Source organism: Xyrauchen texanus, chromosome 31, assembly GCF_025860055.1.
Source record: "Xyrauchen texanus isolate HMW12.3.18 chromosome 31, RBS_HiC_50CHRs, whole genome shotgun sequence".
Lineage (NCBI taxonomy): Eukaryota > Metazoa > Chordata > Actinopteri > Cypriniformes > Catostomidae > Xyrauchen > Xyrauchen texanus.
This window is the reverse complement of record NC_068306.1, coordinates 286,961-300,295: the sequence shown is the minus strand read 5'-3', so window position 1 is coordinate 300,295 and position 13,335 is coordinate 286,961. Positions and strand designations below refer to the sequence as shown.

The following is a 13,335-nucleotide window of genomic DNA, read 5'->3' as shown; positions in this document are numbered from 1 at the left end:
GTGTGTTACGTGTAGTATGTTATGTGTAGTATGTTACGTGTAGTATATGTTACGTGTAGTATGTTACGTGTAGTATGTGTTACGTGTAGTATGTGTTACGTGTAGTATGTTACGTGCAGTATAAGTTATGTGTAGTATATGTTACGTGTAGTATGTGTTACGTGTAGTATGTGTTACATGCAGTATATGTTATGTGTAGTATATGTTACGTGTAGTATGTGTTACGTGTAGTATGTTACGTGCAGTATATGTTATGTGTAGTATATGTTATGTGCAGTATATGTTACGTGTAGTATATGTTATGTGTAGTATGTTACGTGTAGTATATGTTATGTGTAGTATATGTTATGTGCAGTATATGTTATGTGTAGTATATGTTATGTGCAGTATGTGTTATGTGCCGTATATGTTACGTGTAGTATATGTTACGTGTAGTATATGTTATGTGTAGTATATGTTATGTGCAGTATATGTTATGTGTAGTATATGTTACGTGTAGTATGTTACGTGTAGTATATGTTATGTGTAGTATGTTACGTGTAGTGTGTGTTACGTGTAGTATTTTATGTGTAGTATGTTACGTGTAGTATGTGTTACGTGTAGTGTGTGTTACGTGTAGTGTGTGTTATGTGTAGTATGTTACGTGTAGTATATGTTACATGTAGTATTTGTTACGTGTAGTATGTTACGTGCAGTATATGTTATGTGTAGTATATGTTACATGTAGTATGTGTTACGTGTAGTATGTGTTACGTGCAGTATATGTTATGTGTAGTATATGTTACGTGTAGTATGTGTTACGTGTAGTATGTTACGTGCAGTATATGTTATGCGTAGTATATGTTATGTGCAGTATATGTTACGTGTAGTATGTTTCGTGTAGTATATGTTATGTGTATTATGTTACGTGTAGTATATGTTATGTGTAGTATATGTTATGTGCAGTATATGTTATGTGTAGTATATGTTACGTGTAGTATGTTACGTGTAGTGTGTGTTACGTGTAGTATGTTATGTGTAGTATATGTTACGTGTAGTATATGTTACGTGTAGTGTGTGTTACGTGTAGTGTGTGTTACGTGTAGTATGTTATGTGTAGTAAGTTACGTGTAGTATATGTTACGTGTAGTATATGTTACGTGTAGTATATGTTATGTGCAGTATGTGTTACGTGTAGTATATGTTACGTGTAGTATATGTTACGTGTAGTATATGTTACGTGTAGTATATGTTACGTGTAGTGTGTGTTACGTGTAGTATGTTATGTGTAGTAAGTTACGTGTAGTATATGTTACGTGTAGTATATGTTACGTGTAGTATGTGTTACGTGTAGTATGTTACGTGCAGTATATGTTATGTGTAGTGTGTTACGTGTAGTATGTGTTACGTGTAGTATGTTATGTGCAGTATATGTTATGTGTAGTATATGTTATGTGTAGTATGTTTTGTGTAGTACATGTTATGTGCAGTATACACTCACCTAAAGGATTATTAGGAACACCATACTAATACTGTGTTTGACCCCCTTTCGCTTTCAGAACTGCCTTAATTCTACGTGGCATTGATTCAACAAGGTGCTGAAAGCATTCTTTAGAAATGTTGGCCCATATTGATAGGATAGCATCTTGCAGTTGATGGAGATTTGTGGGATGCACATCCAGGGCACGAAGCTCCCGTTCCACCACATCCCAAAGATGCTCTATTGGGTTGAGATCTGGTGACTGTGGGGGCCATTTTAGTACAGTGAACTCATTGTCATGTTCAAGAAACCAATTTGAAATGATTCAAGCTTTGTGACATGGTGCATTATCCTGCTGGAAGTAGCCATCAGAGGATGGGTACATGGTGGCCATAAAGGGATGGACATGGTCAGAAACAATGCTCAGGTAGGCCATGGCATTTAAACGATGCCCAATTGGCACTATGGGGCCTAAAGTGTGCCAAGAAAACATCCCCCACACATTACACCACCACCACCAGCCTGCACAGTGGTAACAAGGCATGATGGATCCATGTTCTCATTCTGTTTACGCCAAATTCTGACTCTACCATCTGAATGTCTCAACAGAAATCGAGACTCATCAGACCAGGCAACATTTTTCCAGTCTTCAACTGTCCAATTTTGGTGAGCTCTTGCAAATTGTAGCCTCTTTTTCCTATTTGTAGTGGAGATGAGTGGTACCCGGTGGGGTCTTCTGCTGTTGTAGCCCATCCGCCTCAAGGTTGTGCGTGTTGTGGCTTCACAAATGCTTTGCTGCATACCTCGGTTGTAACGAGTGGTTATTTGAGGTAAAGTTGCTCTTCTATCAGCTTGAATCAGTCGGCCCATTCTCCTCTGACCTCTAGCATCAACAAGGCATTTTCGCCCACAGGACTGCCGCATACTGGATGTTTTTCCCTTTTCACACCATTCTTTGTAAACCCTAGAAATGGTTGTGTGAAAATCCCAGTAACTGAGCAGATTATGAAATACTCAGACCGGCCCGTCTGGCACCAACAACCATGCCATGCTCAAAGTTGCTTATATCACCTTTCTGTCCCATTCTGACATTCAGTTTGGAGTTCAGGAGATTGTTTTGACCAGGACCACACCCCTAAATGCATTGAAGCAACTGCCATGTGATTGGTTGATTAGATAATTGCATTAATGAGAAATTGAACAGGTGTTCCTAATAATTCTTTAGGTGAGTGTATGTTATGTGCAGTATATGTTACGTGTAGAATATGTTATGTGCAGTATGTTACGTGTAGTATATGTTACGTGTAGTATATGTTATGTGTAGTATATGTTACGTGTAGTATATGTTATGTGTAGTATATGTTATGTGCAGTATGTTACGTGTAGTATATGTTACGTGTAGTATATGTTACGTGTAGTATATGTTACGTGTAGTATATGTTACGTGTAGTATATGTTATGTGCAGTATATGTTATGTGTAGTATGTTAAGTCTACGACATAGATTTTGCCAAAGTTGTTTATTTTGGGGGTAATGTTGATATTCCAACCCCAGTTCCTATAACACACTGTGTACACAAAGTAGTTACACTCGGGACCTTCAGGACATCAATGTCCCCATTAAAACTGCAATATTCGACCCCAGTGCCATTAAAGCATAAAATCATGAATTATATTATATTGTGCTTTCGTTCCGGAGCTCTGGCTTCAAAATGTTAATGTTTAATCATTTCCACCAGATGGCAGCATTTTCCTCATGTTTAGCCTGTGGAGCAAATACAAGCTTTTTCCCTATTCACTGTATTATAGAGACCTGCAGGACAACTGAATACTTGATGCAGATGTGTGTGTGTGTGTGTGTGTGTGTGTGTGTGTGTGTGTGTGTGTGTGTGTGTGTGTATGTTGGAATAGATGTCAGAGTGTGTGTGTGTGTGTGTGTGTGTGTGTGTGTGTGTGTAAACAACAGTGGCATTATGTAAACAAACTGGCATTTAAAGGGTTAAAATCCTGAAATGAATGAATATTTGGTAGTTATGATCAAGACTGATGTTGTTTAAATAAATTAACTCATTGAAAGTGGAAAATAATATAATATATAATATTATTATGTCCGTTTTTTGACGTGGACATTTTTGTCCTCAAAGGACCTTTTTTAAATGGACGCACAAGGGTTAAATAACTATAAGAATATATGTATTAATGATCTGTTAAGTGCTGTGTAAAGCCCTGGCACAAGTCACCAAATATTTCACATGCACATATAAAGTGCACAACGCAGAAACACTCCCTAAAGGCAAACTTTCCAATCTCAGTAGCTCCTTTCAACGTTTTAAAAGCACTTGAAAGCTGCTCCAGGACGTTTGTATTGAAACTCGATACTGTACAAGTGTGTTGCAATCACAACCCGGATCGTGCCAGGACCCGGTCTGTGCCAGCTGGCCACTGTGCCCGCAGTGGAGCAGGACTGATTCATCAAAGCCGTCTTGAGTGTGGATGAAAGCTCGCTGGAAGACCTTCAAAGGCCTCAATCATGCACACTGTCTCCTTGAGCTGTACAGACTCACCGCATGTACTGCAAGGTCGCATTCACTGCAGAAATTCCTTTGCAGAGGCATTTTCAACTTGAGACCCTGATTTTACCACCGCAATACCATCAGCCCCTCTGTAACTCTGGTGAATCCCTCTAGTTAGATTTATTTGTAATTGTATTTTGAATGAACAATTCTTCAGCAGCGTAAGTCATGCTCAAATGGGCCGTTCAGATCGTCATGGAAACACGTTACCTCATGCAGGAAGCATTAAAGCATTTCAATAGCAGTGTGAGAGATGTGAAGCTGACAGAAGTGTCTGGAAATGTGTTGTACACTAATGTGAGGGGTTTTTCACAGGGTGTTGTTGGTGACGTGGGTGAGAGGGGACCACCCGGGCCGGACGGAAACGAGGTATGGATCAAAACGTACAATAACTATAGAAACTGAGTTATGTTGCATTTAGTGGAGCTTCATAAGAGAATAAATACATGAAACATACAATTTATGCTTTTAGATATTTTGATTTGCTATATGGCTGAAGTAAGTTGTACTTCTAAAGAAATACATAATATTCATTTTAATTTTAAAGAAGAGTTCAGTCATATCAGTAACTTTACAGAAAGCTGTTTTATTCTACATGGGGCAGGGGCGCCTCATGGGGCGGCCATGTTATAATCACATTACATTGAGAACTAACACTATTGTGTTTGAATGATGCAGCATCCAGGCCACTAGGTGTCAGTGTAAGACATACTTCGACTTCAAAAATGTTTTATATATACTGTAATATACAATTATTGCATTTATGCATCTAAAGAGCTTTGGAAAAGGCATTATAAAGTCTGTGTAAACAACTGGAAGTTTTCGGGACTCGGGAATAAAGAATGTTTATTGCAATGGAATTTCCTCAAACACTCCTCAAAATAGCAGCAGATAAAGCATACAATGAGCTGTGAGTTTAAATAGCACAATATATAGATCTTCAAATGATAAAATCTCATAATAAACTGAAACAAAAATAATCAGACTGTCACTTCCTGTATATGCGCTGTCACTTCCTGTATATGCGCTCTGCCCGGGCATCCTGGAATCATGTTTAATGGCGTAAGAGCCGCATGTAGTCCTCTTTGCAACCTGAAATCAGCACAACAAATGAAACACAACGCATGCATTTTGAGATGCGTTCATAAAAATGTTATTTTTGACATGGTGGGTCTGGGTATCTCAGCAAGTATTGACGCTGACTACCACACCTGGAGTCGCAAGTTCGAATCCAGGGCGTTCTGAGTGACTCCAGCCAGGCTTCCTAAGCAACCAAATGGCCCGGTTGCTAGTGTGGGTAGAGTCATGTTGGGGTAACCTCCTCATGGCTGCTATAATGTGGCGTGGTGAGTTGCGCGTGGATGGTGCAGAGAATAGCGTGAAACCTCCACACGCGCTACGTCTCCGCTGTAACGCGTTCAACAAGCCACGTGATAAGATGCGCGGAATGACGGTCTCAGATGCGGAGGCGACTGAGATCCGTCCTCTGCCACCCGGATTGAGGCTAGTCGCTATGCCACCATGAGGACTTAGAGTGCGTTGGGATTTGTGCATTCCAGATTGGCTAGAAAATCCCAAAAAGTTCTTCTTTACTCGGTGTCTAAAAATGCGGTGATCCTGCATGCGGCGCTAAAAGATAAAACAGTGAGATTCAGCTCAACAAAGATGTCCATCCAGCGAGTGCTTACAGTATATAGAAAGTCAGCGCAGACGCACACAAAACACATTAGGAGTCTTTCAATTCTGTACCATTCCTATCCCCACTTACCCAAAAGTTATGCTTTTCTTGGTTCATAGACATAGCTACACGGCATTTGTTCCTGATTTATTAGGTGAAAAAAAACATTTACATTTTTCTGATAGAATTATTTTTTGTGTTGTGTGTTTGTAGGGGCCTGTCGGGGGGACCGGTAGCAGTGGATTCCCAGGCCTCAGAGTGAGTCTATTCACATACACTTGTACATATACACGCAGAACTGTACATTTAGCCTTAAAAGCCTTTAAAGTGCCATAACAGGACACTTAAAGGAGGGATTTAGTACAGGAGATGCGTTCAGGCTTTAACTGTGCTTTGATATCCCTGTTCACCCTTTCTGTGCTGAAATTTCAGAGGAAAACTGTTTCTAGTGACATCTCTCTTTCAAATATGCAGTCAGAATTAGAGTCAGGTCTTGTGTTGGCACCCTTTACTGTTCTGCTACTGCAGTAAAGAGTTCAGTTAAACCAGCAGGTCCTGCCGAGAGAATATGAATAATATCGGTTGTTCTGCTTGTTTTAGCGAAGAATTCTTCATTCACTCCTTCTTAACTCTCCTCCCTTCCATCATTTCTTCCTTCCATCGTTTCTTTGCTTTCTTCCTTCCTTACTTATTTAATTCCTTCCTTAGCCAATAATCTTTATTTCCTTCCTTCCTTCCTTCCTTGCCCAAGACTGTTTCCTTCCTTACTTCCTTTGCCAAGACTGCTTCCTTCCTTCCTTCCTTCCTTTGCCAAGACTGCTTCCTTCCTTCCTTCCTTCCTTTGCCAAGACTGCTTCCTTCCTTCCTTCCTTCCTTCCTTCCTTCCTTCCTTCCTTTGCCAAGACTGCTTCCTTCCTTCCTTCCTTCCTTTGCCAAGACTGCTTCCTTCCTTCCTTCCTTGGCCATGACTGCTTCCTTCCTTCCTTCCTTTGCCAAGACTGCTTCCTTCATTCCTTCCTTTGCCAAGACTGTTTCCTTCCTTCCGTCCTTTGCCAAGACTGTTTCCTTCCTTCCTGCTTTAGCCAAGACTGCTTCCTTCCTTCCTTCCTTTGCCAAGACTGCTTCCTTCCTTCCTTTGCCAAGACTGCTTCCTTCCTTCCTTCCTTTGCCAAGACTGTTTCCTTCCTTCCTTCCTTCCTTTGCCAAGACTGCTTCCTTCCTTCCTTCCTTTGCCAAGACTGCTTCCTTCGTTCCTTCCTTCCTTTGCCAAGACTGCTTCGTTCCTTCCTTCCTTCCTTTGCCAAGACTGCTTCCTTCCTTCCTTCCTTCCTTTGCCAAGACTGTTTCCTTCCTTCCTTTCTTCCTTTGCCAAGACTGCTTCCTTCCTTCCTTCATTTGCCAAGACTGCTTCCTTCCTTCCTTCCTTCCTTTGCCAAGACTGCTTCCTTCCTTCCTTCCTTCCTTTGCCAAGACTGCTTCCTTCCTTCTTTCCTTTGCCAAGACTGCTTCCTTCCTTCCTTCCTTTGCCAAGACTGTTTCCTTCCTTCCTGCTTTAGCCAAGACTGCTTCCTTCCTTCCTTCCTTTGCAAAGACTGCTTCCTTCTTTCCTTTGCCAAGACTGCTTCCTTCCTTCCTTTGCCAAGACTGTTTCCTTCCTTCCTTCCTTTGCCAAGACTGTTTCCTTCCTTCCTGCTTTAGCCAAGACTGCTTCCTTCCTTCCTTTGCCAAGACTGCTTCCTTCCTTCCTTCCTTTGCCAAGACTGCTTCCTTCCTTCATTCCTTGGCCAAGACTTTTCATTCCTTCCTTCCTTACTTACTTACTTATTTCCTTCCTTCCTTAGCCAAGAATCTTTCTTTCCTTCCTTCCTTCCTTAGCCAAGACTGCTTCCTTCCTTCATTTCTTCCGTTCTTAGCCAAGACTGCTTCCTTCCTTCATTCCATACTTAGCCAAGACTGCTTCCGTCCTTACTTACTCTTTCTTCTTTTTCTTTCAGACAGTTCTTTGTCAAGCCAACACCAGTTTGCCTTGACAAACTTTATATATCTAGTTACAACTAGCAAGTAGGGAACTGCTAACTTTAATATGTTTAGTTACTGCCAGTTCCGTGCTAAGGGTAATTATGTAGTGACACTACATCGTTGATTTCTATTTTTGGTGCATTACATCATGCTGAACCACAATTTAAAGTGATCACATTTCCAGCTACAAAAATGACAGAAAAATCACTGTAAAACTACATATACAGAATCACATGTAGCTGGATGCTGTTCAAAATAAATAATACAAGAGTTTTTGCCTACTGTTGTTAACACATATTGTTGTAATGTCAGACGAGAAGTTTTAAGGGGGATGTTGCAGTCAGCAGGTTGTGTGCAGGTTTTCCTAGTTTTTTCCTAATGTGTGTTGCTTCTGTTCTGGGATCTGTCGTCCGTACCTCCCTCAACACAATCTTAGAGCTGAAATTAAGCAGTTTGAATTAAACGGTTGTGCCGATACCTGATTTACTTGATTCTTTTAGTGAAGTTACATTTTTATAACATGTCGAGGAAGTGTTTGTGGTATGAGTTTTGTATCTCCGTTCAGTGAGATTATGTAGCTTAAATCCTTCCCTTGACCTTTTTTCCCGACCTCCTGCTTTGAGAGGATTGGTGGCCTTCTCAATGCACGACTGTTAAAAGAGAATTTATCTCAGTGGGAACCAAATGAGCTGGTTAGTTCTGTGCTGTCAGGAGTAATTGTACAAGCTTGCGTGTGAAGTCACTCTGTGCTGTCACTTTGGAACGTGTTGTTCGTGAAAAGCAGAGATTGGTGTTTACTAACGTTCTGATGTGGTTGACGGGTGGTTTAGAAACGTCCTCAAAGTTGTCATTTAGTGTCCGTCACATTGAGAAATCTGTGATTAATTTTTCAGTAAAGCAAAGAGGAAATGTTGTCATCGCCAAATGATGCATTCTGTCTGGCAATTTCATATTTATTGTAACAGAATGTGCTTAATTCAAACAGTGTATGCCACTTTCCACGAACAGGGTACAATGTATGACCTGAAACTCTTTAAAAAGTTTTTTAAAAAGTATTTCTTTTTAAATGTTTGGTCCGTGAAAGCAGTCGCAATTTAGCCTAAATGAATGGGGCTTTTCCACTGCACTGTACAGCTCGACTCGCCTCTGCTCACTTTTTGGGGTTTTCCACTGTTGATAGTACCTGATACCTGGTACCTTTTTTTTAGTACCACCTCGGTCGTGGTTCCAAGCGAGCCAAGCCGATACTAAATGTGACGTCAAAATCCTGCAGATCTCTGATTGGTCAGGGAGAATCATCACTAGCAGCGTCACTGGATTTCCGACACGCGACATCAACATGCTAGTTTTAAAGTTAGCAACAGCGATAGCAGTATCATTTGTTCACACGACTTTCGAATTGTGAAAAGAAATGGCTGTGCGCAAAACCACGGTGTGGTCAATAAACAAGGTGCAGACAGTCCACTCCTCTCTTAGGAAGTGTCTCAGCTGTTGGCCGCACACGGCTACCACCAGACCTACCAACAGTGTAGGGAAAAGTACAAAAAACTTAAGTGACTACAGAACCATCAAGGAAAAGTAGAAGTGGTTTGACCAAATGGACGCTATCTAAACCGGCGAGCAACGGGAGGGAGAGTGCCCACGATGGAGGATGGGATGTTTTGTTACGTTAACTCGATACTCTGCTTGAAAGCTTCACTTTATTTAGTTGAGCAGCTACTGGAAGCTTCTAAAACAACCAGGCCAATTTAACTGTTACATTTGTGTAAAATCACCATCAACAACTGCTTTATGCAGCACAATGAGCTAGTAGCTAACAGCTAGCGGTTGTGTTATTGTTTTGGTCATTTTGTGTCGTGTTTAAGATGATGTCACAGCAGTAGAGGCGGCACTAAACTGCAGTGGAAATGCAAGCTCAGAAAAATAAAGTGAGTCGAGTTGAGGCGAGTCAAACCATAACGTGCAGTGGAAAAGTGCCATAAGATGTCACTCAGTAATGCAATGATGTAGAAAGAGTCCAAATGATGTCACTTCCTGTTTGGCACAAAAAAGGATGTTGTTTTTTTCTAATAGGGGAAAAAGTACAACATAGTTCATAAATCCATTCTGAGGTAAATTGCTGTATTGATGAATGCAATAATACGCAAGATTGGTTTTATGAACAATATACCGATTCGTTTAATGAATGCTTTTGAGGACTACTTTGTATTCTCTCTTGTTTTCTCGCTGTCTCAGGGTGATGTGGGGCCAGAGGGACCCCATGGATTTCCCGGAATTGTGGGACCTCAGGTAACGGCCGCTCACATTGCGACTCATGCAGTGTTGTCTTTAACCTTACTGGCTGGCCACTGAAGACACGCCTCCTCTGCTTGTTCTCTCATTGGCAGGGCCTGACCGGAGGGGTGGGGCCGTCTGGATTGAAAGGTGATAAGGTGATTTAAATATTTCTATTATTGCACATGTGAATTCATAAGGCTAATTATTTCTCTGTGGTGGAGTTCTGTTGGTTAAGCTTTAGGAATGATTTTTTAATGTGTTGGGAAAATGGTCTTGCATGCTGTAATCCTTTGGTTCTCATTTTTAGTGCCGTCCTACAATGTGAAATAAATAAATGGGAAAAGATTATTAAAAAAAGTAGGGCTGTTGATTTAATGCATTAATACAGTGAGATTAATTATATATATATAAATAGCATGTTTGGATCGTAATATGGAATATTTTTACAGTACCATTGGAGCAATTCAAGCTTGAAGTACCACCTGTTTTCAGCAGGGGGCAGTAAGTGAAACTCCAGCTGTAGAGACAACACACCACACCGCACTTGTCTCGCTTGACACTAGCGACGGCACAAGACGAGGAAGCGTTCTTGCATTCAAGCACAGCACAGCACTGGACAATTCTGAATACAGGAAGTTTTAAACTACGTTTAACTTGACACAGCGACCTAAAAGTCGAGACGCTCCAGAAGCCTCCGTCTGACGCATGTGTACATTGGCGCGTCCTTATAGTAACTCTATTTCTGACAGATTGACGATTGCAAAATTTATTTAATTATTATATATATCGTTGCGGGCCTTTCTCGGCAAATATTGATATATGCGATTAATTGCGAATAATTGGATTATTAATCTGCACATCGTGTAAATTATTAGATTAAAATGTATAATTGATTGACAGCCCTAATAAATACAATTCTGCCACAGACCAATGGGTACTTCCGGTTGAGAAACACTGGTATAGGTGACCCAAACGCATAGTCAGTAAACATTCAATGTATATATTTACTTTTTACAACCAATGTTGTGCTGTGGACGTGGAGCGATGCGTAATGTTGAAATGCTACATAGCTTAAAAGGCTTTACAGTAACCTGTATGTAAATGTTGCCGGTGTATATTATTTTGTGTACGTCTTTATTCTATAATCTCTGTGATGCTGTATGATCTAGGGGGAACATGGATTGAGGGGTGAACCAGGAGAAACTGGTTACCAGGGTGACAAGGTCAGTGCCAAGGAAATAGAGGTTGCCAACTACCTTTTTAATTGACCATATACTGACAGAAATGTACATAAAGGACAGTACAAGCAATCTGCTGTCACATAATCCCATTACTGTACCTACATTTTTGCTAAATGATTTTTACGCGGTCATTTTCTTGAGACTTTGTGTTTTGTTGCTCTTTCAGGGAATGGCTGGTAATCCAGGACAACCAGGACCATGTGGAAAAGCTGGACCACCCGTAAGACCGCACGATCTGCTCATACACTCTATCCCCCCCTTTTTCTGTTCAACACAAGAGAATTCTTTTCCAAAATAACAACTGTGAAGCTGAACTATGATGTGAGTGTATTGATGTGATATTTATCCTTGTTGTGTCTCTCTGATAGGGGAAAACAGGGGAAGCGGGACCACAGGGGCCTCCAGGACCACCAGGACCCAAAGTAAGAACCCAGAGAGCCTCCTGTCGCCTCACAGCAAGAAGGTCCCGGGTTCGAGTCCCGGCTCAACTGGCCGTTCCCCGTGCGGAGTTTGCATGTTCTTCCCATGTTCGCATGGGTTTCCTCTGGGTTCTCTGGTTTCCCAAGTCCAAAAACATGGCAGTTAATTGAATTGGAGACTCCAAATTGCCCCGTAGGTGTGAGTGAGAGTCCCCCAGCCACTGGGGGGGTTACGGCAGGTAGGGCATCTGGCGTAAAAAATCTGGATGGTGGATGGTCCACTGTGGCTTTCTTGCATAAACTTTCATCATAAATTCAATAATAAATATAGCTGCAAGCATGGTTCAAGCGGCATAGGGCCTTTAAGTGATTGTGCTACAAAATATAAAGAATTATTGTGACCGCCCAAGAGCACCTAAAATCGAGAGCAAGACCATTTTCAGCAATATCAGGTAAATTACCATAGCGATATAATGTTTTTAACATTTCTGACTCTTATAGCGCCACCTATTGGCCGATCTCCGCCAAATTTGGCAGAATTCTTTGGAATCACATGTTTCATTTGTGTACTAAATTTTATCTCAATCAGAGCCTTTGTTTAAGAGTTAATGGCTTTTGGGTAAACTAAGCAACACCCTTATGTTTAAATGTCCCTATTATAGCCATTCTAAATAAAAAGTTCTTTTTTTTGTGTGTTTTTTTATAATTATTGATCTAGGGTGTCCGGAGAATTGTACTACAATGTTGTTGTTGAGGTTGGATGAAAAGCCTAGGACCAGTTCGCAAAATATATATATATATCTTTTTTAAATAATCTCAAATATTTAACGAACAGTTTGATTGACACCTATTGTTCTTGAGGCAAAGTTTTTCAGAATGAGGAGATCTATCAAATAATGGGAATAAAGTGTGTCTAAGTGACACATCGCAGAATGGACAACCATTCACTGGCATGTGAAACGCGATAGCGCATATATTCATAACTGTTATAGCGCCACCTATTGTCCAATCTGCACAAAATGTTGCATGCTTCTACAGAATGATATCTAGCATATGCTTACCAATTTTTATTCAATTATATTCACCGCTTAAATATGCAACCACATGAAATTGCATCCCCAGCGTTAATGCAATGTGTTTATTTTTAATGAGTGATTTGTGTCGTTAATAGACGTCCGTCCATACAATGGGCTCTCAAGGATAGAAAAGAAGCTCAAACCAAAACTGGATAATATTGTGTACAGTGAAAGTGGTGAAATGATTCTGGGTCTTGCATAGATGCATTGGCAGCTCCAGACAGAATCTACAGACTTTTCTGCATTGTCAGCACTGATTTTGGGGGGGAATCATTGAATTCATTGAATTTGTCGATAGTTACCTTAAAAGCTTTTTTATCCCCTTTTCTCCCAATTTGGAATGCCCAATTCCCACTACTTAGAAGGTCCTTGTGGTGGCGCGGTTACCGCCTCAATCCGTGTTAGAGTTAGGTTAGGGTTAGGTTAGTTTTAGGGTTAGGGTTAGGTTAGGTTAGGGTTAACCTAACTCTAACTCTGCTTCTGAGATCGTCAATCATTACTTTTATGCATTTGGCAGATGCTTTTATCCAAAGCGACTTACTGAGCTCTTATTACAGGGACAATCCCCCCGGAGCAACCTGGAGTTGAGTGTCT

The 13,335-nt window shown here is 40.8% G+C and overlaps 1 protein-coding gene across 2 annotated transcripts in view; it reads left to right on the top strand.

Annotated features, from left to right (window-relative positions):
* LOC127624943 (collagen alpha-1(XXIV) chain-like) overlaps positions 1-13,335 on the top strand; it is a 108,078-nt gene that overhangs the window by 45,645 nt on the left and 49,098 nt on the right. For both annotated transcript variants that reach the window (XM_052099876.1, XM_052099875.1), the window contains 7 exons: positions 4,347-4,400; positions 5,923-5,967; positions 9,964-10,017; positions 10,116-10,160; positions 11,175-11,228; positions 11,413-11,466; positions 11,615-11,668. In XM_052099876.1, coding sequence (XP_051955836.1) covers positions 4,347-4,400; positions 5,923-5,967; positions 9,964-10,017; positions 10,116-10,160; positions 11,175-11,228; positions 11,413-11,466; positions 11,615-11,668 — 360 coding nt within the window. The remainder of the gene's footprint in view (positions 1-4,346; positions 4,401-5,922; positions 5,968-9,963; positions 10,018-10,115; positions 10,161-11,174; positions 11,229-11,412; positions 11,467-11,614; positions 11,669-13,335) is intronic.